The following is a 21,726-nucleotide window of genomic DNA, read 5'->3' as shown; positions in this document are numbered from 1 at the left end:
ACGCTCGATGTTGTGTTTCTTTCTACGTCATACCGTGCGCGCACCCAGGAAGGGGAAGGAAGATGGCGGCCTTCGGGATTCTCAGTTACGAACACCGGCCGTTAAAGAGACCGCGACTTGGACCCCCCGACGTGTACCCACAGGATGCTAAACAGAAGGAGGTAATGCTGAAGAGAAAGATGGCTTTTTTTCAGCCTTAGCAGCAAGAAGTAATATCATGAAGCGAGGACAATACGTGTAAGACTATCTCTGGTAGTGGGGAGATAGAGAGAAACAACAGAGGGTAGAGCAGCAGTTTGGATGAGTAGATTTAGTGTGGTCCTTACAGCTGACTAAGTCTTAGGTGAGAAAGGCAAACTAAGCAATTGGGAGGCGAATAGAGATGGCTGATGAGGGGGAATCAATGCATGGGGGGTAGTAGAACCGCCTTTGTGTTAACAAAACGTTTGGATAGAGCAACATGAAGAATAGAGCGGAGTTGATGGCGAATTGGAGATGAAATGGGGCTGTGGGACATATGGACATCTGGGAACTTTGTTGGGGGGGGTTAGTGATGGGAAGTAAACACAGGGGTGGGGCCAAATCAATGAAACATTGGGGCAATAAAGTTCCAATGCACATCTTGAATGTGGTGTTGGGGTTTGAAGCATGGGTGGTGGCCAAGGTAGGAATGGGCCCAATGTTGGTGGGGTCAAAGTGGGCACAGGGGAATCCTGGGATGTGGTTATTGGGATTAGATGATAGAAGGATGGATACTTTTGTTTAGGCAAGTGGGCTGATGTAGGGATATGGAGATAGATGAGCAAGTAGAGGGCATCAAGATGAGGAGGTTGTTGGGATGAGCTGAGTGAAAGGGATACAGGGGCATCGGGGGTGCACTGTGCCAGAGGAGGGATATGGGGGGCATTCAAAGCTGGGTCAAGGGAAAGACATGGGTAGCGCTGCTTCTGTGTAGGCACGTTGGAGCACGTCGAGGTGGGTCAAGATAGGAACGCAGGGAATACTGAGGCAACCAGGGTCCAAAGTAGAGACATGGGTTGCATTGGGCAGTAGCATGTAGAAGTGGCTAGATTGAAGGAGAAATTAAGCAACATTGGACTGGCAGCAGAGGTAGAGATGGAATGCTGGGGTTGGACGTGTACTGTATAATGTGAACATGACGGCTGGAATTCAAAGCCCTATGAATCCTCAAGCCTCTGGTAATATGCTGAGACAGGGAGCTTTGGGTACAACGTCAAGTTTGTAGAATGGAATCAAGAGAAATGTATTTGCACTTTGGAATAAAATAGATTGAATGCTGGTTAAGGGTAGGAAAGCAAGGACAATGGATATTACAGCTGGGGAGGGGTGTAGTTTGGGGAAGTAGAAAACACATATATTGGACAGGAGGGGAAAGTATTTGGTGGAAGTAATTGGAAAGGTTATTAAACAAATGCAACATAATTGTTAAATGATTAGTAGTTAGGATCGGTCTTTTGCATTCCTAATAGGCTAAATACGTTTTGTTAAAGGGCACATGCATTTTTCTGAGTATTTGGAGTTCAAGTGGCGAGATAAGTGTTGAGGTTAACACAGGCAGGTGAAGTAGGTTTGCTTAGCAAGTGATAGGGCAGAGTAGTAGGAATGTCTTGAATAGATTAAGACTTACTCCAGCTCACTCTGGGAGCAACCATGAAGATGTCTTGGAAAGGTGAGGATGTTTGTAATGGTCCCAGGAAAGACTGTATGCTGGTCTGGAAATCTTAATACAGTGCATGTATTAAAGCGCTGATTTCTTAATCCTGTGTGGTGTGTACACAATTCCTGGTAACAGGAGACATTTATTTCACGTATGTTTATGTAGGATGAACTAACAGCTCTGAACGTTAAACAAGGGTTCAACAATCAGCCAGCGGTGTCCGGAGATGAACATGGCAGTGCTAAGAATGTCAACTTTAACCCAGCCAAGGTAATCCTCCATCCTGTGTTCCTGTGGCACTACGTATACTTAAGGAAACAATAATCATGTGAAAATGACCCATATGAGCGTGTTAAAAAAATATATATTTTAGCAAATTCCTAGTACTACTTTTCTTTGTCAGCCTCCCTTCGGTATGAGGTTTGTTTCTGGATTTCATCTATTTTGAACTATATATTTTTGCCTTGCTCTCATTCTTCTTATTTTTACCCCAGATCAGCTCTAACTTCAGCAATATCATGGCAGAGAAGTTGCGCTGCAATACTCTGCCAGATACTGGCCGTAGGAAACCACAGGTCAATCAGAAAGATAACTTCTGGCTCGTGACTGCTCGATCGCAGAGCTCCATCAATAACTGGTTCACAGATCTGGCAGGGACCAAGCCTCTCACACACCTTTCAAAGAAGGTTGGTGTTTGAAAAATGCTGCTGTATTTGTGTGGATCTATGTCTTTGCCGCAGGCAGCACTGTTTAATTTGATATGTATGTTGTGTAAACTATTTTCTCTTGGCTTTGCGGTGTACAGGTCCCAATATTTGGCAAGAAAGAGGAGGTATTTGGCTTCCTGGCAAGGTACGCCGTACCGGTGATGAGAGCAGCCTGGCTTGTTAAGATGACCTGTGCCTATTATGCAGCCATTACAGAAACCAAAGTAAAAAAAAGACATGTCATGGATCCTTTTATAGGTATCGTGCCACCGAATACTTTGATCACGACGTAGGTCCTTTGGGTGTTATATTTTGTATGTGTGTAACGCCGCTGTTACTTTCCCTGTTCGCTATGCAGAGTGGACTCAAATCATAACCCGTTACTTGTGGGAGCAGCTACAAAAAATTGCTGAGTATTACCGTCAGGTTTCTGGAGGCTGTGTTCCTGCTTCTGGCCCTGTGTCACCAGAGGTCGAACTGTCACTAAAGCAGTGGGAATATAATGAAAAATTGGCAATGTTTATGTTCCAAGTGAGTATGGGCTCAGCATATTATATTTTTTTTTTATGAATGGGTTTGTGTCCATACATAAGGCTGAACAAGTTGCTCTTTTTGAAAGGGTGATATTCAAGCTGCTTATCTTATAGCTGTGCAGAATCTGACGCTGTTTTATAGGAAGCAATGATCTTATCGCAATCATTATTAATGGCGAATGACTTCACTGGCTGCAGAACTAGCAAAGGGGTTTTTTAAACATCGAAAATTGTAAAAATTTATGCAACACAGTCAAAAATCCAAATGTTAACTTATCTTGCCTGTAATTTGGATGCCCCCCCCAAAAAAAAAATTAACACATTGCTATTGATTTTTGGATGTGCAAAACAATACTTTGGTCATTTTTGTTTTGTAATAATTTCAATCGAATGTTTTATTTTGTAGGATGGGATGTTAGATCGACATGAGTTTCTCACCTGGGTCCTTGAGTGTTTTGAGAAGATCCGTCCAGGTGAAGATGAACTATTGAAGCTACTGCTCCCCCTCCTACTGCGTGTGAGTACTAAGTGGAATTTGTCCAAATTGTTCTTGTTGCAAAGTTTGTTTCTTGTGAATGCCACGACTCATATGTTCACTTTTATTATATTCTCAGTATTCAGGTTCCTTGGTTCAGTCAGCCTATCTATCCCGGCGCCTGGCTTATTTCTGCACAAGACGCCTAGCGCAGCAGCTGGAGGGCAGTGGTGGTCACACAGGACACCTAATGGCGGCACAGACAGGCAATGCACTTCCGCCTGCCCCTGCACCCCCTCCGCCTTCAGGATCTGCTCCATCCTCTCCATTTAGTGACCTTCTGCAATGTCCCCAGCATCGGCCTCTTGTGTTTGGGCTAAGCTGTATGCTGCAGGTAACAGTTGTTTCTTAATAGTATTTAACCTGTTCCCCTCTGTATGTAATCTTGCAACAGGGCACACATTATGTATTTTGTACATCAATCGCCTACTCTTTTAACATGTAAAGCATGTTTTTTCCTGCAACAAAATCCGACCCGTGTTCTACCTTAAATATAAATTTCTGTTGCTGTGCATGCTCTCCCGGCATGGATTTTAACCTCTTCTCCATTTACAGAGCATAGTTCTTTGCTGTCCCAGTGCTCTTGTTTGGCATTACTCTTTGACGGATAACCGAATAAAGACTGGGTCGCCCTTGGATCATCTTCCAATTGCTCCATCCAGTTTACCAATGCCAGGGGGTAATTCTGCCTTTACTCAGCAGGTTAGTGGTGTGTGATGCATTGTGGAGTACTGAATTATACCCATGTGTTTCAAGTATTTTAAACTACTAAGCTTGCAACTTCATTTTACAATGCGTTCCATTTGAAGAACATCTTTCATAACTGTTTTCCAGGTGCGGAGGAAGCTGCGTGAGATGGAGCAACAGATAAAGGAGAGGGGACGAGCAGTGGAAGTCAGGTGGTCATTTGATAAATGTCAGGAGGCAACTGCAGGTAAATAATTTCTTTGTGTACTTTGTTTTCTTCTTAATTTAGCGTGTGGATGGCATTGTAAATTATGTGTTTTGATAGGTTTTCCGATTGGTCGGGTCCTTCATACACTGGAAGTGCTGGACAGTCATAGCTTTGAGAAATCTGACTTCAGCAACAACCTGGACTCTCTGTACAATAGAATCTTTGGGCTTGGTCTTGGCAAGGATGGACATGAGGTGAGATGGGAAAGCTCCAGATTTAAAATAATTTACCCCCATAACTCTTGTTGTTTCTTCTATAATTACTTTTCCATTTAACGTTTCTATTCTTTACATCTTATTATTCTGTTTCTCTGTAGATCTCCCCAGATGATGATGCGGTAGTTGCTCTCCTTTGCGAATGGGCTGTAAGCTGCAAACGTTACGGACACCATCGTGCGCTGGTCGTGGCAAAATTGCTGGAAAAAAGGCAGGCAGAAATTGAAGCCGAAGTAAGTGCTTTCTTGTTTGAAAGCAAAAGTAGCGCTTATTCCTTTACCCACAACAAAATGGTCCTCTTAGGTCTCTCCCTCACCGGTCTTTCTTCTGCTCATTGACACTTTGTTTCATGTTTGGCAGCGTTGTGGTGACTCTGAAGCTGTGGATGAAAAGGGTTCTGTATCTTCAGGCTCCTTGTCTGCTCTTAGTTCACCTCCTGTGTTCCAAGAAGTCTTGCTTCAGTTTCTTGACACCCAAGCCCCAGTGCTAAGTGAGTACGATGGACCGATTATCATTTGTGAGAGATTTTCCTTTGGTTTTTGTGATGTGAGTGTAGAACGTATGTCAGTATGGAACATTGAGGTTGGTTTGAGCGAGACAGATGGTGTCTAGGAGCATTTAATAATACCTTTTAAGCATGACGACGCTTTGTGTATTTAAGGGGCAAACATTTTGTTCATGGTCAAAGGTGCATCAGTTCTTCAACCTCTGTAGATGCTGTGAGTCTTTGGTTCACGGGGTTGCCAATCTCTATGTGAAGTAATAGCATGGAAATATTGTTCACCTACAATTAAACACATATTTACTTCTTTTTTGGAATTTGTTTCCAATCTTTAGCTGACCCAGCAAATGAAGCGGAGCGAGTTGAATTCTATAACCTGGTGCTGCTGTTCTGTGAGCTGATCAGACACGATGTGTTCTCACACAACATGTACATGTGTACGCTCATCTCTCGAGGGGATCTTGGGCTGGACCCACATGCACCCCGACCCCGCTCTCCCTACGAAGACCCATCAGATGACAATGACCGCAAGGAAGGCGAAGTCAACAACAGCATTAAACTAGAGGCGAGTTCAATGTAGTATACCAGGAGTTACAAGCTGTATAGAAGTCATGGAACAGCATGAGATCTTTTTATATACCAATGAGTATGATACTTAAGTGACCTCGGCTTTAGTTAACGTGCTCCACAGAACTAGTGTTGATGAAGATTTTGTTTAAGATTTCGACTTGGCCCAGCAGTCTGTGTTTTGTCCTGACCTTGATTGGATCTTGGTGTATATATAATAAATACACACTGTGATAGCATCTCAGGTCTGTTTGAACAAATTCTAGTTACAATGCATATTATTTTTTGTAACCCCTCATTCTGAATAGAATCAAAAGCTTCAGTAACCATCTTTTGGACCTTTTACTTGTATTGAATTTTGTGTAAATGTTCTTTTTTTTTTTTTTGTTTTTCACCTCGTTCCATAAGTCCTCACAATTAGAAGTTAAAAAAGACGCCTAAAGCAAAAAACAATCCCCATCCCCTCCAAAATACACTAAAATACATTTCTTTCTTCATATTGTAATAGGAACTGTTGGGCCAGATTACCTGATCCTTGGCTACACCAGAGGGAGTTATTGTCTATGTTGTTTTGTAATAGTGGTGCATATAGTACAGCTTTTGTAGTCGGGTTTCAAGGTTCTGCTGGTTAGTGATTTTAATATCCAAAGCAAGAAGCGCAAGTGTCAGCAGTATCATACCTGCGTCGCTTCTGTGACCTGATATTTACCGACTGCAGCTTGATCAAGATCTCTCGGACTGAATGTAAATATTGCAAAACTCCATCTGCCCCATTCTGAAAAGCAGATTATAGATAGTCTTACAATAAGCCATTACTGTCATGACTAATTTCCCAATCAATGTTATATATATGAATTACAGAGCATTCTGCTGCCCAGCAGCTGACATTTCAGTCCATGTGGAAAATATTACTCCCGGAGTATATAAGAAATCAGTCCGTATGAAACCTATAATAATAATAATAATAACAATATTTTAGTTCTCTACAGACAAGAAAGCAATTGTTCTCTAGACATTTTGGGGTAGAACAAAGAAACTTTCATCATGTTCAAGTTTTGCGGGGATTTTTATGTATCGAGGTGTTAAGATCTCACTGTGTCTGCACTTTTCTTTGTCTTGCTATGTGAATAACCCGGTTCATATCATTTTGATTCTTTTTCCAACCAGGACACAACACTCTCTGAAAGCATGGATATAGACCACAGCTCAGGGGCTTTATTTGATGATGTAGAGAAGGGGGATTTTTCAGTAAGTATCTACAAGGATTAGTAAGAAAAAGTCCTTCTCTGTCTACATGTTATTTGTGTAATCACCCAGCTGCTGATTCTAATAGTGGTGTATGTTATGATGAGCTTCTGTATTCCTAAATATAAATGAACTCCGGACATGACAAGTAGTATTTAACATAACAATTTGACTTACAGAAATAACAGGTAAGGGCCCAGCTCAAACAAGCTTACAATCTAGAGAAATAAAATATACCGTATTGGCTCGGATATAGGCCACACCCTTAAAGTTTGGTGCAATTTTAAAGAAAAAAATATATAAAAAAAAAAAATACACATTAGTGGAATGGTAAAACAGTATTTTATCTAATGAACAGGCATACATGTATTTTGACAATTTTAGTATCTATTATACAGTTTGTCTGCATATGTTATATACAAACAGAAAACCAATAGCCATTTTAAGCCCCCCCCATTCATAATGCACCTTACTTATAGATATGCCACCCTGTGCCCCAGATATGCCACCCCGTGCCCCAGATATGCCACTCTGCCCCCATAATATTCTTTATAACCCCTGATATGCTTTATGCCCCCCAGATATGCCACTCTGACCCCTTCAAGGTAAAATATAACGTAAAATATAGATGAAAGAGCTTACGTAGCTTATTAGCTTATTTAAATAGGGCTTATTGGTATTTTCCTTTTCGTTCCTAAATCATCATTTTCTGGCTGTTCTTGCAGCTACAGTTAAGCCTTAAATACGTTTCTCTGTTTCTGCTTTATGGAGATCTGAGAGTCCTTGTTTCACTTGTTCAGGTGAACTAATGCTTAATCATGGAGCTACATAATAAGTGCTTTCTGTCAGGGACTGCAGGACATTTAATCTTCCAGCAAAAGCTTTTACGTTTACTTCCCCCCCACCCCAACCTCCCCCTTCAGATTTTTTCACCTGCCATGCGATGTGAAGGGAGAAGTCCGGGTCCTGACGAAGGGGACTGCGATGCTCGCCGACCAGCTAAGGGTCTGAGCGGAGATGGTCTTCTTACTGTGTTGTACGAACAGCCGCGGCACATCCAGTATGCCACACACTTTCCTATACCGCAGGTTGGTGTCTTCTCTCACTTATTCCAACAAATTATCGTAATAATGGACAGCTTGACTTACGCTCATCTTAAGGGTCACCTGTAGAGATGTTTGAATGGATATTTTTTTAATAGAACGGGATGTGCTGTTTAATTCTTGATCTATGAATTGTCTTGTTGGTGACCACAATTTAATGAACCAGTAACCAGTTTATTGAAAAAAAATAAAAAAATGTTGAGGCCTTTAACATGCTTTACCCTAACTGTATGCATATGTCTCCAGGAAGAGTCATGTAGCCATGAGTGTAACCAGAGGCTGGTAGTCCTGTTCGGGGTAGGGAGGCAGCGAGATGATGCTCGTCATACAATTAAGAGGATCACACGAGACATTCTGAAGGTGCTGAACCGCAAGAGCACTGCTGAGACGGGTGAGTTTTGTTGAGAGTAAAGCAATGCTTTGCATAAAAGATGAAATTGGTGATATATATATATATATATTCTTTTCCATCCAGGATCAAATGAGGGTCAACGGAGACGAAGGGCAAAGCCTGAAGCATTCCCAACAGCGGAGGAAATCTTCTGCCGTTTTCAGCAGCTCTCGCATTTTGACCAGCATCAGGTGACAGCGCAGGTAGGGAAGTCTGTGCCTCGTCTATTACCGCTATGACCTGGAGGAGGGAATTCATTGTATGCCATAGACTTTGTGAATATAATGTGACTATATCTGAATTGCATACCAAGGTAGTGACAGAGAATGGGATTGCACTAAACGTCGCCTTTTTTCCCTACTTCTTTCACCCAGGTCTCTCGAAATGTTCTGGAGCAGATTACAAGTTTTGCACTGGGTCTCTCCTATCACCTGCCGCTAGTACAACACATTCAGTTCATCTTTGATCTGATGGAATATTCTCTAAACATTAGTGGACTTATCGACTTTGCCATCCAGGTAACGTTCATAGCTGTATTTTACACCTGCTTAACATACATAATTTCTTTTTAGAGTCAAATTTTAAGCACTTTTTTTTTTTTTTTTTGTGTAGGCATTCCTTTTTTTTTTATGACAAGTCATCGATGTATGTGCTAGATTTTAATTGTATAACCTTTTTTCTTTCTTTTCTTTATATTCAGCTACTGAATGAGCTGAGTGTGGTCGAAGCGGAGCTGCTGTTAAAGTCCTCCAGCCTGGTTGGCAGTTACACTATGGGTCTGTGTCTGTGCATTGTGGCTGTCCTTCGCCATTATAACACCTGCCTGATTCTCAACCAGGAGCAGACAGCCCAGGTCTTCGAGGGGTGAGAGCCGTGCAAGAGAAAGCATGTGGGGTGGAGAGGAAAAAAGGGAAAATAAATGCTGGGCCTTGGGTTGATGGGTTAAGAGGAGGGTGGATATAACATTTTATTTTTATAAGATTTCTGTAAATTGACGTTTGCTTCTCTCTCTCTAGGCTGTGTGGCGTGGTGAAGCACGGGATGAATCGTCCTGATGGCTTTTCTGCTGAACGTTGCATTCTTGCATATCTTTATGACTTGTATATGTCTTGCAGTCATCTCAAGAGTAAATATGGCGAGCTCTTTAGGTTAGTTCTGTTTCTTTGTGTTTTTTCTTTCTTTGAGGTGCTGCTTCTTAGATGATCAGCAAGCTGTAAATGTACACAAGAGTCTGAAGGGATTAAATGGTCTCAGGGGTGATTTTAAAATAGTTTTTTGAAGATGGGAATTGGTATCTTTTTATGTGCGCACATAAAGGGACATTCCAGTCCCCACCTGCACTTGTATGCATATATAAGCTGCTTGGCCCCTTTAAATTTGTGGTGCCCTTTTTGCAAATGCATCCAGGTGATGTGTTTGGCTGAACATATCTCCCTTAGCATCATTCAGCTCCTGTTCTTGGTTAGCAAACATTGTGTGCGGCGGTCCGCTCAGACCCCCATGCGCAAGCTTTCCCAGTGATTTGAGTATGAGCACTTTCATGCTGCCAATCGGTAGTGTGTGACATTGGGACACAGGCGGTGGGGAGCAGCTTCTTATGAAAGAACATGAAAGTGCTATCATGTGCATTGTTTGTTTAGGGGTCTCCCAGGGATACTATAATGTCTCCTTTTAATACTTTTACCAAAACTGTTTATTTCACCTCAAACGTTAAATATGTCGGTTCTCATGAATCTGTTTCTTTCCATGTAGTGATTTTTGCTCCAAGGTGAAGAACACGATATACTGCATCGTGGAGCCATCAGACTCAAACATGCTTTGGGAGCAGGAGTTTATGTTGGACACCATTATTAATCCATCTGCACACAGCCTGAACTGTGGCATGCTGGGAAAACTGCTGAGAGACTCGCCCACCAACCGCTACAGCTTTGTGTGTAATGCACTTGTCCACGTGTGTGTGGGAGACCATGACACAGATAGGTAAGTTACATGCTCTGGCAGAACAGAGAAGGGAAGGGCCGCAACACAGAGGTGAAAACATTTGGAGACCCCACCACCAAAGGCAGTGGAATGCAGCAGGTAGTGTCAACGTTCTCCTTCTAAATCTTGGGGACTTCTTTCTCATTCGCAGGGTTAATGACATTGCCATTCTGTGTGCGGAGCTGACTGGGTCCTGCAAAGATCTGAGCTCTGAGTGGCTGGGAGTGCTGAAGGCGCTTTGCTGTTCCTCCAATAATGGAACTTGTGGCTTCAACGACCTGCTGTGCAACGTGGATGTGAGTAATCCGCTGGTGCATGTGCACTGTCTAGTTGTCGCCACATATCTTTTCTCCTGTCTATTCTTTAGTGTTCCCCTGATATAGAATCTATAATCGGTCTTTCTCCTCGCTTTCCTCCCCTGCAGGTCAGTGATCTCTCGTTCCACGATTCTCTTGCCACTTTTGTGGCCATTCTGGTTGCACGGCAGTGCCTTTCACTAGAGGACCTAATCCGTTGTGCAGCCATTCCATCTCTCCTCAATGCTGGTAATTATTGCCTACAAATGCATATTTATTATTGTACTGTTAAGCAGTCTCAGAAGCATTATCTGTTTACACATTTATGATGAGTTTACTGTTGGCTTCAGGCCGTGGGGACACAAGCATTCCTTCTTTTTGAGTCTTATTAAATCAAAGTTTTAATCTTAACAAAATGTTGCTCTGAAGCAATAATTATGGGGGGTTGCTTGTGCTGCATTTGGTTGTTGAATAGTATTGGCATTCTTAGGTAGCCTAAGTGTAAAGGGATTTCAGGGTTCATTGTAATAACATTCCCATAAGACATGCAAATGAGCCAAAAGCATTTTGGTTCATTTTTGGCCCGTTTGTTTCCAGACAACAAATTCTGTTTGTAAATTCTCTAATATATTCACGTAGCAATCTTTCTTTGAGCGCATTTCCGCGGACGTAACCTCTCGGCGATCTTCCAAAACTTGGCAGAAGTTCAAACAAGGTCATCTTAGGCCAGAATGGCTGTACTTCTGGTAACCTCCTCTCCCCGATCATCTGGTCGGGGGAGAGAACACCACCAGAAGCGCCGCCATTTTGGCCGAAATTCACACAAGGTTATCTTTGGGCAAAATGACAGCACTTCTGGTGACATCCTCTGCCCCAACCCTCCAATTGGGGGAGAGAATGCCACCGGAAGCTCCGTCAATTCAGTGGAAGTTTGCCGGGAGGTCAGAAATGCGAAGATGCCAACAAAGAAAGAAGAAGATGAAGAACAATTAGATGCAAGATACGTAAGCAGAGATGTGAGACATGAAAGTGGTTGGCAGAGAAGGTGAGGGAGTGGGAGTGGAAGAGCCCATGGATTTCAAGCTTTTTTCCCCATCCGTTTTGTGGAGGTCTGGCCTTGTTTTAGATGATTTGTACAAATTGACAAAATCTTCAAATTTTGCTGTTCGTACTAATCCGAAAACACAAGTCTATTCTCTATTGTGCTTTATTTGTTGGGTAGTTATGGAAGGGAGCTTCCAAAGCTCAGATTTGCCAACATAACGGATCCTCTCGTGTCTTGTGATATAAATCCAGAACACTACCAACTCCTCACTCTTGCCCTTTAGAGCACCGAGGATCTCTTTTATTAGTTGTGCTACTAGAAAACGTGTGCCTGTAGTAGAGAACAGAGATTTATATTTTCATTGATTCAGTTTTATAGAAATTGCATTGTGGCTAGCGTAAAATGCAGTTGACGGAACACATCCTAATCCAGCACGTCTGATACAAATGTGAAATAAGGAATTTTCTTGTGACACCGCTCGTATTACCAGCACCTACTGTTGTTTTTATTCTAATGTATTTTATTTTCAGCTTGCAGTGAGCAGGATTCAGAATCTGGTGCCCGGCTCACCTGCCGCATTCTGCTTCATCTCTTCAAGACTCCGCAGCTTAATCCATATGAACCGGATGGCAGTGAGTACTAATTTTTCAAAAGGCTGTGACCAGATGTGAAAAGTTTAAGGGAGCTTGGCAAGGGATCCTAAAGAGTCAGAAGCTAGAGACTGACAAGCTTGTTCTTAAGTAGCGGTTTCCTTATTGCTAACTAAAAAAAACCCTTGTTTTTAGGTAAGCCAACGTTTGGGATCCGCTCTTCTTGTGATCGCCACCTACTGGCAGCTGCACAGAATCGCATTGTGCCCGGAGCGCTCTTTGCTGTGCTGAAGGCTGTATTTGTTTTGGGTAAGACTGATGCCTCTGCTTGTCACCTTTGTTTCCTGTATAATACACGGGACTCCCTGCTTATTTCTTGTCCCCTTTCCTCAGGGGACGCAGAACTCAAAGGTTCCGGGTTCTCTCTCCCAGCCGGCACTGATGACATCACCGAAGAAGATTTGTCAACCAAGAAAGCAGGTGGCCGTCCTGTATCCATAGAAACGGCCAGTCTGGATGTGTATGCCAAATATGTTCTACGCAGCATCTGCCAGCAGGTGCGTACATGTCCTATAACGCTAAAGTTCTGTTAGACACGTATGTCTTTCAGAATTTGGTATATGTGCATATGTCATATAAATGTTTAAAGTTTGTGCTGTGGATTCAGCAGTGAATCTGGAATATTCATGTCTATTTCCATATCCAGAATACACTCTTCTCTCATTTTCATTTGGCATAATATAATTGAGTGCCAGGACAGAGTTATGGTATCCTATCCGCTGTGAAAAATATCAGTAAAACATTAATTTGGTTTCTGACTTGCTTATGAATCACATGATTAATACTCCCACTATCGCATTAACAACAAGTTTTTAAAAATCTATTGTCTTTGGATTTAAAAACGATCTACTAGGTTAAACACTTTTATATTCCATCACCCAGCTGGACACTCTGGAGTCTATTTACTAACGGGAGAGTTATGTTTCAGCCCTTTCACTGTACAATATGCAACTTTAATAAGCCTCTGCTGCTGAAAGAACTTGGCTGACCCTGTATAATGCATAGGTAATCAGCAAAATGTTCTTCAAGTATCCTCTCTGTTGAGTAATGCATTATACAGGGTCAGCTCAGCTCTTCCTGCTGGAGAAACGTTCCCTCCATAGTCAAGTGAGGGGATTGAAACCAATACTATTTTTGAAAACATATTGTTAATTTGGTACTTTTAATGAAAAATGTTGGACGTGCTGTATTCGATGCCGCTGTGCCGTCCTGCACCATGTGTGCACTTGCTTTTCAGGGCACAGTTGTTCTTTAAAAATGGAATTGAATAAAATAAACCCCCGTCACGGTTCTATGCGTCTCAGATCTTGCTTTCTGTTCCCAGGAATGGGTCGGGGAGCGTTGCGTGCGCTCTCTGTGCGAGGACTCCAATGACCTCCAGGACCCGGTTCTCAGTAGTGCGCAGGCACAACGCCTCATGCAGCTGATATGTTATCCGCACCGGCTGAACGATACGGAGCAAGGCGATAACCCGCAGCGACAGCGCATTAAACACATCTTGCAGGTTGGTATGGACTAAGTCGCAGAAGATCAGGAGTACCACAAACCGCCGTTTTCTTGGATTTTGGAAAGAAGATTTTGCGATTAGTGCTAGCGTGTGTGTGCAGGAAAACTGTCACCGCTTTTAGTGCAACTGCATTTATCAAATTCTTACCTAGCTTTTTGTTTTTCAGTCCATGTAATAGTCTGGGAGATAATTTGTTTATTTGACATCAGGGAATTAGATACGTGGCAGAAATAGCATATAATATAAATATATTTCTTGAAGTTATTTCTTTTGCAGCCTGTTTACTTTTATGAACAGGGGAGAGAAGTGTGTGTATATATATATGTGTGTGTGTATATATATACACACACACACACACACACACACGGAAGAAAAAGTATGTGAACCCTTTATTTAGCATACCCATTAGACATTCACAGTGCTGGGGGAAAAAGTAAGTAAACCCTCAAATTGAGTGACTGGTCGAACCTCCGTTGGCAGCAATAACCTCAAACTACGAACCCCGGTAACTGCAGATCGGACCTGCAGTCTGATTTTAGGCCATCCTTACAAAACTGCTAAAAAGTTCTGGGCTCTGACTGGACCGTTCCAAACGGCCAATTTACTTCTTTCTTTTTTTTTTTTCACAAACTCGGGAAGCGCAGAAAAGTTTTTTTGGTTTTTTTTGAGAGCCGCAGCTTCCTCAGTGGTGTTCCGCCATGGATTCCGCAGCCGTTCAATGTTTTGTATATGGTAGACTCCTTTAGCTGTTATGCTAGAGTTCTTTTTTTACCACATTGAGCATTGTGCCCTTGGAGTCATCATGGCTGGACGCTCACTTCTAGGGAGAGTAGACACAATACTAAATGGTCTCCATCTATAAATGTGTGGAACATCTTTCAGATTACTTTGTAGCCCTTTTTCTAGCTTTATGCAAATCAACAATCCTTGTAGGTGTGATTGTAGGAGATTTCCTCTTTTATGAGACGCATGGTTGAAGTGATTAGCCTAGCGGCTCGTATTTTTTTTTACAAATCACACTGTGAATGTTTGAATGATGTATTTAGCATGAATAAGAACAATACAATAATTTGTGTGTTAGTTAAAACAGATTGTGTTTGTTCATTATTGTAACTTTAAATGAAGATCATATTTGAAGACAGATTTATACATAATTGCTGGTAATTCCAAATGGTTCACTTACTTTTTCTTGCAACTGTATATATATTTAACTGTACGTCGTGTGGGCTTGAATACTCAATGGTAAGGCCATTTGGGAGCCCCAGTTTACTATATTTTTTGTCTAAACATGTTTGTTTAATTGTTTTTGGGGTTTTTTTGTTTTTTTAATCCTGCCTTGCAGAGTTTGGACCAGTGGACGATGCGACAGTCTGCCCTGGAGCTGCAATTAATGATCAAACAGACGTCCAGCAATGTAAGAAAAAGATGCAGCGTGTGCGCGACCATTGCAGACAAGACAAAATTAGCTTCTTACTGCAAAAAAGTTTTGTTTTCTTTTCTCCTCGACCCAATAGGAAATGAATTCACTGCTGGAGAACATTGCCAAAGCAACAATTGAAGTGTTCCAACAGTCTGCTGAGAATGTTTGTACGGCTACTGCCGCAAGCGCACCCATCAATAACGCACCTTCCAGTAACACCCTACCCAATGCCAAATCCAAACCAGTACTCAGGTTTGTCTCGTAACAACCTTTACATTGTGTGTATCTGGGTAAAGATTCCCTAAGTTCCATGTCGCAGTACATTAATAGCTTTCTGTCAGTGATCCCTTACTCCATGTTCATGCAGTGCTCTGGAGAGATCAGGCGTGTGGCTGGTGGCCCCTTTGATTGCAAAACTGCCAACATCTGTTCAAGGCCATGTTCTGAAGGCAGCCGGGGAGGAACTCGAGAAGGGACAGCACCTCGGATCTTCATCTCGTAAGGAGCGCGACCGACAAAAACAGAAGAGGTAAACTGGCAGGGGATGGCTTACGTGATGTTTAATGGCGACTCCTCATTTGAAGGTTTCCTCATTTCTCAGTCAAAACTTCTGAATCTTTGTGTTATGGCTCCTGTCAAATACCATACTAAATGTTCATTTTCTGTTCTAGCATGTCCCTTCTAAGCCAGCAGCCGTTCCTTTCTTTGGTGCTGACTTGTTTAAAGGGTCAGGATGAACAAAGGGAAGGACTATTGACATCACTGTACAGTCAGGTACAACAGGTAAGCTAAATGACTTTACTTTCTTGAATGAATATTGCCTCTTTATGTCATATTCCTACTGTTTACAGTTTCTGTCTTCCTTCTTTATTTCCCCCGGTTCAATCACATAATCTTTTAATAGAACACCATAAAGACTGACCTTTGCCCCCTAATTTCACATAGCCTTTCACTTTACTACCCCCTTCACATTTTACAATCATTTAAAAAGTACACCACTTATTTGGCTCTGCCTATCCATCCTCCATTAGATTGTGAGTAACTGGCGGGAGGATCAGTATCAAGATGACTGCAAGACCCCTCAGCTGCTGCATGATGTCCTTAAACTAAGGCTTAACTTGGTGAGTGAACGTAAAGGTGCAGTCCTTCCAAACCCCCAATATCTTTAAAATGGAAAGCTCCTGTGTAGTGTCTGGGGGGGGGGGGCAATGCAAATAAGCTAAAACGTCCAATATTGGCAGCCAAGCCTGTCTGGCAAGTTATTATGCTGATGGTTCGGGGGGGGGGGCATGCAAGTGCTTGACCCTTTTATAGCGCTTTTATTATCACGTCCTGGCGATAAGAATATAAATGTAACATTATGGCCCTTTAATTAACAAGAAGATTTAAGGGTTATGGGGTTGATGATAACAAGTTGCGATTAAATGATTTTAAATATATGGAAACATTTGTTGTATGGTGAATGATATAAATTGGGTTGCTCATTTTTCCATCCAATACAGGTGGGAGGGATGTTTGACACCGTTCAGCGCAGCACTCAGCAAACCACCGAGTGGGCTGTGCTTTTACTGGACATCATCAGCAGCGGCACTGTTGATATGCAGTCTAATAAGTATGTTGCTCTCTTTGTCCTTACTCCCGCTATTGCATTGTCATTTTGTTATTGTTGCCACATCCCACTTAGTTGTAGCCTTAAATTCTTACCATTGTTTAAACACCTATGAACTGTGTTTATTTATTACAGTGAGCTCTTTACTACAGTACTCGACATGTTGAGTGTACTGATTAATGGAACATTGGCGGCTGACATGTCGAGTATCTCTCAGGGCAGCATGGAGGAGAACAAGAGAGCTTATATGAACCTAGTTAAAAAGCTTCGGGTAAGTTTTCCACTGTGCCCGTAGTCTTCTTTTGCATGTTTTAGCGCCTCTGACATTGCTTCTTTCTATATCTGTACAGAAGGAGTTAGGTGATCGCCAGTCTGAGAGTTTGGAGAAAGTACGTCAGCTGCTGCCACTTCCAAAGCAGACTCGGGATGTCATTACATGTGAGCCTCAGGGATCTCTCATTGATACCAAAGGCAACAAAATTGCTGGCTTTGATTCCATATTCAAGAAGGAAGTAAGCATATTGGAATTGTCCTGAAAATATTAAAGATGGGGGTATTAGCATTGTGCTGTCCCTTGCCAAAATTAATTAATTTAAAACTTGTTTTATTTTGAGAAATCAGCATTCTTAATACTTTAACCTTGTGAGGTTTTCCCCCCCGCACATGCCAAGGCAGAGAAGATACCTGTGTAATTATTCCACTCAATGGCCAGGCTTTGACATTATGGTTTTATCACTTAGGGTCTTCAAGTCTCAACCAAGCAGAAGATCTCGCCCTGGGATCTATTTGAAGGCCTTAAGCAGTCGGCTCCCTTATCGTGGGGTTGGTTTGGGACAGTGCGTGTGGACAGGCGTGTTTCTCGGTTAGAGGAGCAACAACGTTTACTTCTGTATCACACCCATATTAAACCTAAGCCACGTACCTACTACTTGGAGCCCCTCGCACTTCCACCCGAAGATGAGGAGCCGCCCACCCCTACAAATATTGAACCTGACAAAAAGCTCAGCGAACCCCTAAAGGTTGATAAGAGTGGAAGTGGGGGTACCAGCAACACAGACGACAGAAAAAAGCAAAGCAAGCCCAAAAGCAAGAAACGGAACCAAACAACTAACAAAGCAGAGGTTTGTCCTTCCCGAACACCTTGTTCCTATGTTAACCCCAAACTAGGAGTATATGTTTATCTTTTAAACGGCCATCGTTTTTGTAGACCACTATATAGAAACATTGTATATCTTGCACTTTTTTTTTTTTTTTATATCTAATAATGTCTTTTTGTTCTTTTTCTCATCAGGAGTATGGGCTTGGAGGGGGGCGTCCTGTGCCTTATGGTATGAGTGTTGCCAATGACCACATGCATGCTCAAGGAACTGGACCCATGTCCCGTCTGCCTTACGGAGCACCAAATGTAGGCATGTACGCTCAAAATCAGCCGCTCCCTCCAGGTACGTTTTGGCCAAATGTCCATTCAATGAGAGAGAACAAAAAATTGTAGGTGCTCTCTAGCACTTCCTTTCTTAACCTCTTCGGTACCGTACTGGTACATCCTAAAAAGCTGTGGCAAGATGTCCATTTGGGTGTACCAGTACATCCTGACTTTATTGAAGTGGCAAGGACATCACCCTGCTGCTACAAGGGAGATCGGGTATCGTTTGCTTTCTGCCTACACATTGTTTGCAGTGGTAGGAACGCCGGTAAGCTGTTACATAGGGAGTGCCTGATCAAGCGATCGGGCATTCCCTTCCAGTGGACGTTACTGATGACACCCACCAGAAGGTCACTGAAGGACAGGATATACAGACCCTGCTGAGATCTTCCATTGCTCCCCCATGCTGGCTGATCGCGTGTATTTTGATTAGCAGTGCAAGCCTTGGGACCATGCTTTCTGATCACAGTGTGGTCAGTCAGGGAAGAAGCGGGATGTATTTTATCTAGGTTCATTTTTGTGTAAACAGGTGGTCCACGTTCAGATAATAGTCCATACCGACATCCTCGGATGCCTGTGGCAAAAGTAGTCCCGTCGAGACCTCAATATCCTGGGGTAATGCAATCGGGAGTAGGTGGAATGTACAGACCACAGCCTCCAACGCATCAAGGTCAGCTACTGAGGCAACATCTACAGGCAAAACTGGTGAGTAAAAATGTAGTACAGGGAGATACAAAACCACAGTAGCCTATAATAATGCAAACAGATGTGAATGTTTATCAGTTTCTTCACGTTAATCTGTTTTTTTAATGTGACCGTTTTATTGTTCTTCTTTCTTAGCAAGGGCAAGGGACAATGCCCCAACCTGTTCGACAGATGACTCCAAACCCCCAGTATGGTCCCATGCAAACCTCTCAGGTATATCGAAACAGAAGAAGTAGTTGCTTTAGCTAAATAAACTGACAATTCTGCGGGTGAACGGTACTTGAAATGTCTCATGAAATAGCATATTATTATGTTGTCCCACAGGGCTACACGTCATACAGCCCTCATATCGCTCTGCAGCAGCATCCCACTCCCTCCCAAGCTGGTACATTGGTGCCACCAGCATATGGTGCGCAATCCTACCCCGGGTCCATGGCAGCCTCTGGTGGGGCGCTCCTTGACCCTGTGCGTCAGATGCAGCAGAGACCCATTGGGTATGTCCACCAACAGGCTGGCTACAGTTATCCTCCTTCAGGAGGCCAAAGGTATTTCAAATGTTCTCTTCTAAACAATAACATTTCAAGATTCATTTCTGTGCAGATCTACCTAATTACAGATGTTTTTGATATTTTACCAGGTTTCCACACCAGCAGATGCCACAAGCTAATATGATGGCTGGAATGGGTCATATAACTGCTCAGTCAGTACAAGGTGCAATTAGACCCAACCAGATGCTACCTGAACAGCAGTACATGAGACAGCAGCAAATGATCCGGGTGAGTGGTCACAATGTTTTGGTAGGTGTTGTGGAATGGAACAGGCCAGGCTATTAAGGACCCTGGTCAAACTGTTTTTGTCACTGTCATTGATTACTTCAATGATCTACAAGGATCCATTCCAAGTAATGTAGAAAATCAAATTAATATTTAATTTGATTGCCTTCTACATTTTAAAATACATTTTGGTGAGACCTGGAAAACCATATCATCCTTTGTGTGTGTGTATGTATACATTATGTGTGTGTATGTATACAGTATGTATATGTGTGTGTGTATATATCACCATCAAATTGTGACTTTGCAGTGAGACACGGAGACACATGCTAACTCCAGGCAATTTAAACCTTTCTTGAATACCAAGATTAGTTGTAACTGTAGTTATCTGTTTCATATGTGTGTCATAGCGTGTTCATGCGTGTATAGTAAGTTAGGTTTGCCAATGTTTCACTGTACTTAATCAGCATTCCTTGTTATAGCAACAACAGCAACAACAACAACAACAGCCGCAAGTCCCACCTCAGCAACAGGCGCCTCCCCAGCCGCAGCCACCTCCCCAGCAAGTAGCATCCGTGCCACAGTCACAGGGACAGCCGCCTGGACTCGGCATGCAGTCTCTGCCCCCTCAGCAGCCACTGGTAGGTGTTCGTACCTTAGTGTGCCAAGTTACTTCCATCACGAGAGATTCTTGTGAATTTTCCTATATTTTCTTTATGTATCCATATTTCCCTCAGTTTCAGAGACAGGGATTGCAGCAGACTCAACAGCAGCAACAGACGGCAGCTCTTGTGCGACAATTACAGCAACAACTATCCAGTGAGTAACACAATGAACACAGTGTGTTGGTTGTTTGTTTCCAGCTTTATGAGTCCACTCATAATGTGCACTGTGCAAACTTCAGAACACAAATCTGAAAGGTTGCTCTTACTACACTGTCCCCAAACCATTGTTCTGTATTCCTACAGATACACAACCACAGCAAGCTTCTAATCCATTTGGACGCTTCTGATTGATGGTTGACACAATCCACTTTGTTAATCGAATGGATAAAATCTAAGTCCTAGAACTTCCTGACCTTGAGAGAAGACGTCACCAGGGAAGTATGTTTTCTCTGGACAGACAGTGCTGGGAAGATGTGTATTTATGGACTTGTGATATAGGAACAATGTTACCAGGTGTTACAGCAAACGAAAGGCAAGGGATGGACCTTTCAGTAGTTTTGGTTTCAACTAAAAAACCAATGTGAGAGCCAGAATGTCTTGTGATCCCCGTATACCATGGAGGGGAGTTGCTCACGTGTTTTGTGGACCTTTTATCTTTTAAAAATATTTTAGTATTTTGTTAACCAGGCGATTAAATTGTCATTTTCTAAAGTATTTATACGTCCACCTCTGAACTTCTCTAATTTTCGGATACCGCTACTACATAACTTCTGCTGTTACCCCTGGGTATGAGGTATGGGGTTATAAATATATAAGAACAGGCCTTGTGTGTAATATTTACAGTGTTTTGAATATGTTTTTTTTTTTTTTTTTTTTCTTGCCGATGGTGCCTGTTTTAACCGGGGCCTGACATGATTAAAACTGTACTGTGGGACTGAGAGGAGTCCTTCCCAATGCTGCTCTTTGGCTTATTCTGTGACTGCTTTACATTTTTACACAACACAATTATTATTATTGCTGATTAATGTGCCACACACAAACTGGTACATTTTTCAGTTCAAAAAAACACAAATGAGATATTTTCACATTTTAATTCATACAGATGTTTCTTTTTTCACAAAACTTTCAGAAGGCAGAATTGTCTCATCCTGGTTTTCTCTCTGAATTCTGTTTATTTAAAAAGAAAAAAACAACAATAACTGACTGTGAAATCCCACCAGGT

The 21,726-nt window shown here is 42.4% G+C and overlaps 1 protein-coding gene across 1 annotated transcript; it reads left to right on the top strand.

Annotated features, from left to right (window-relative positions):
* Nucleotides 1–33: 33 nt before the first annotated feature.
* Nucleotides 34–21,462, top strand: MED12 (mediator complex subunit 12). The gene is given in 43 exon segments (XM_053472982.1): nucleotides 34–161; nucleotides 1,844–1,948; nucleotides 2,173–2,364; nucleotides 2,484–2,643; nucleotides 2,744–2,916; nucleotides 3,325–3,435; nucleotides 3,533–3,787; nucleotides 4,009–4,155; nucleotides 4,288–4,387; nucleotides 4,466–4,602; nucleotides 4,725–4,856; nucleotides 4,984–5,113; nucleotides 5,461–5,690; nucleotides 6,860–6,940; nucleotides 7,861–8,025; nucleotides 8,287–8,634; nucleotides 8,806–8,949; nucleotides 9,132–9,295; nucleotides 9,448–9,579; nucleotides 10,184–10,411; nucleotides 10,563–10,707; nucleotides 10,836–10,956; nucleotides 12,283–12,384; nucleotides 12,538–12,651; nucleotides 12,736–12,899; nucleotides 13,727–13,906; nucleotides 15,252–15,323; nucleotides 15,424–15,581; nucleotides 15,697–15,858; nucleotides 16,001–16,112; nucleotides 16,361–16,450; nucleotides 16,832–16,941; nucleotides 17,074–17,209; nucleotides 17,289–17,450; nucleotides 17,679–18,059; nucleotides 18,230–18,380; nucleotides 18,891–19,066; nucleotides 19,202–19,279; nucleotides 19,391–19,611; nucleotides 19,704–19,857; nucleotides 20,331–20,480; nucleotides 20,577–20,658; nucleotides 20,808–21,462. Coding segments are annotated over 43 exon segments (6,498 nt in total). The 5' UTR covers nucleotides 34–62; the 3' UTR covers nucleotides 20,852–21,462.
* The last annotated feature ends 264 nt before the right edge of the window (nucleotides 21,463–21,726 follow it).

Source organism: Spea bombifrons, chromosome 8 (genome assembly GCF_027358695.1).
Source record: "Spea bombifrons isolate aSpeBom1 chromosome 8, aSpeBom1.2.pri, whole genome shotgun sequence".
Classification (NCBI taxonomy): Eukaryota; Metazoa; Chordata; class Amphibia; order Anura; family Pelobatidae; genus Spea; species Spea bombifrons.
This window is presented reverse-complemented; position numbering and strand designations above follow the sequence as displayed.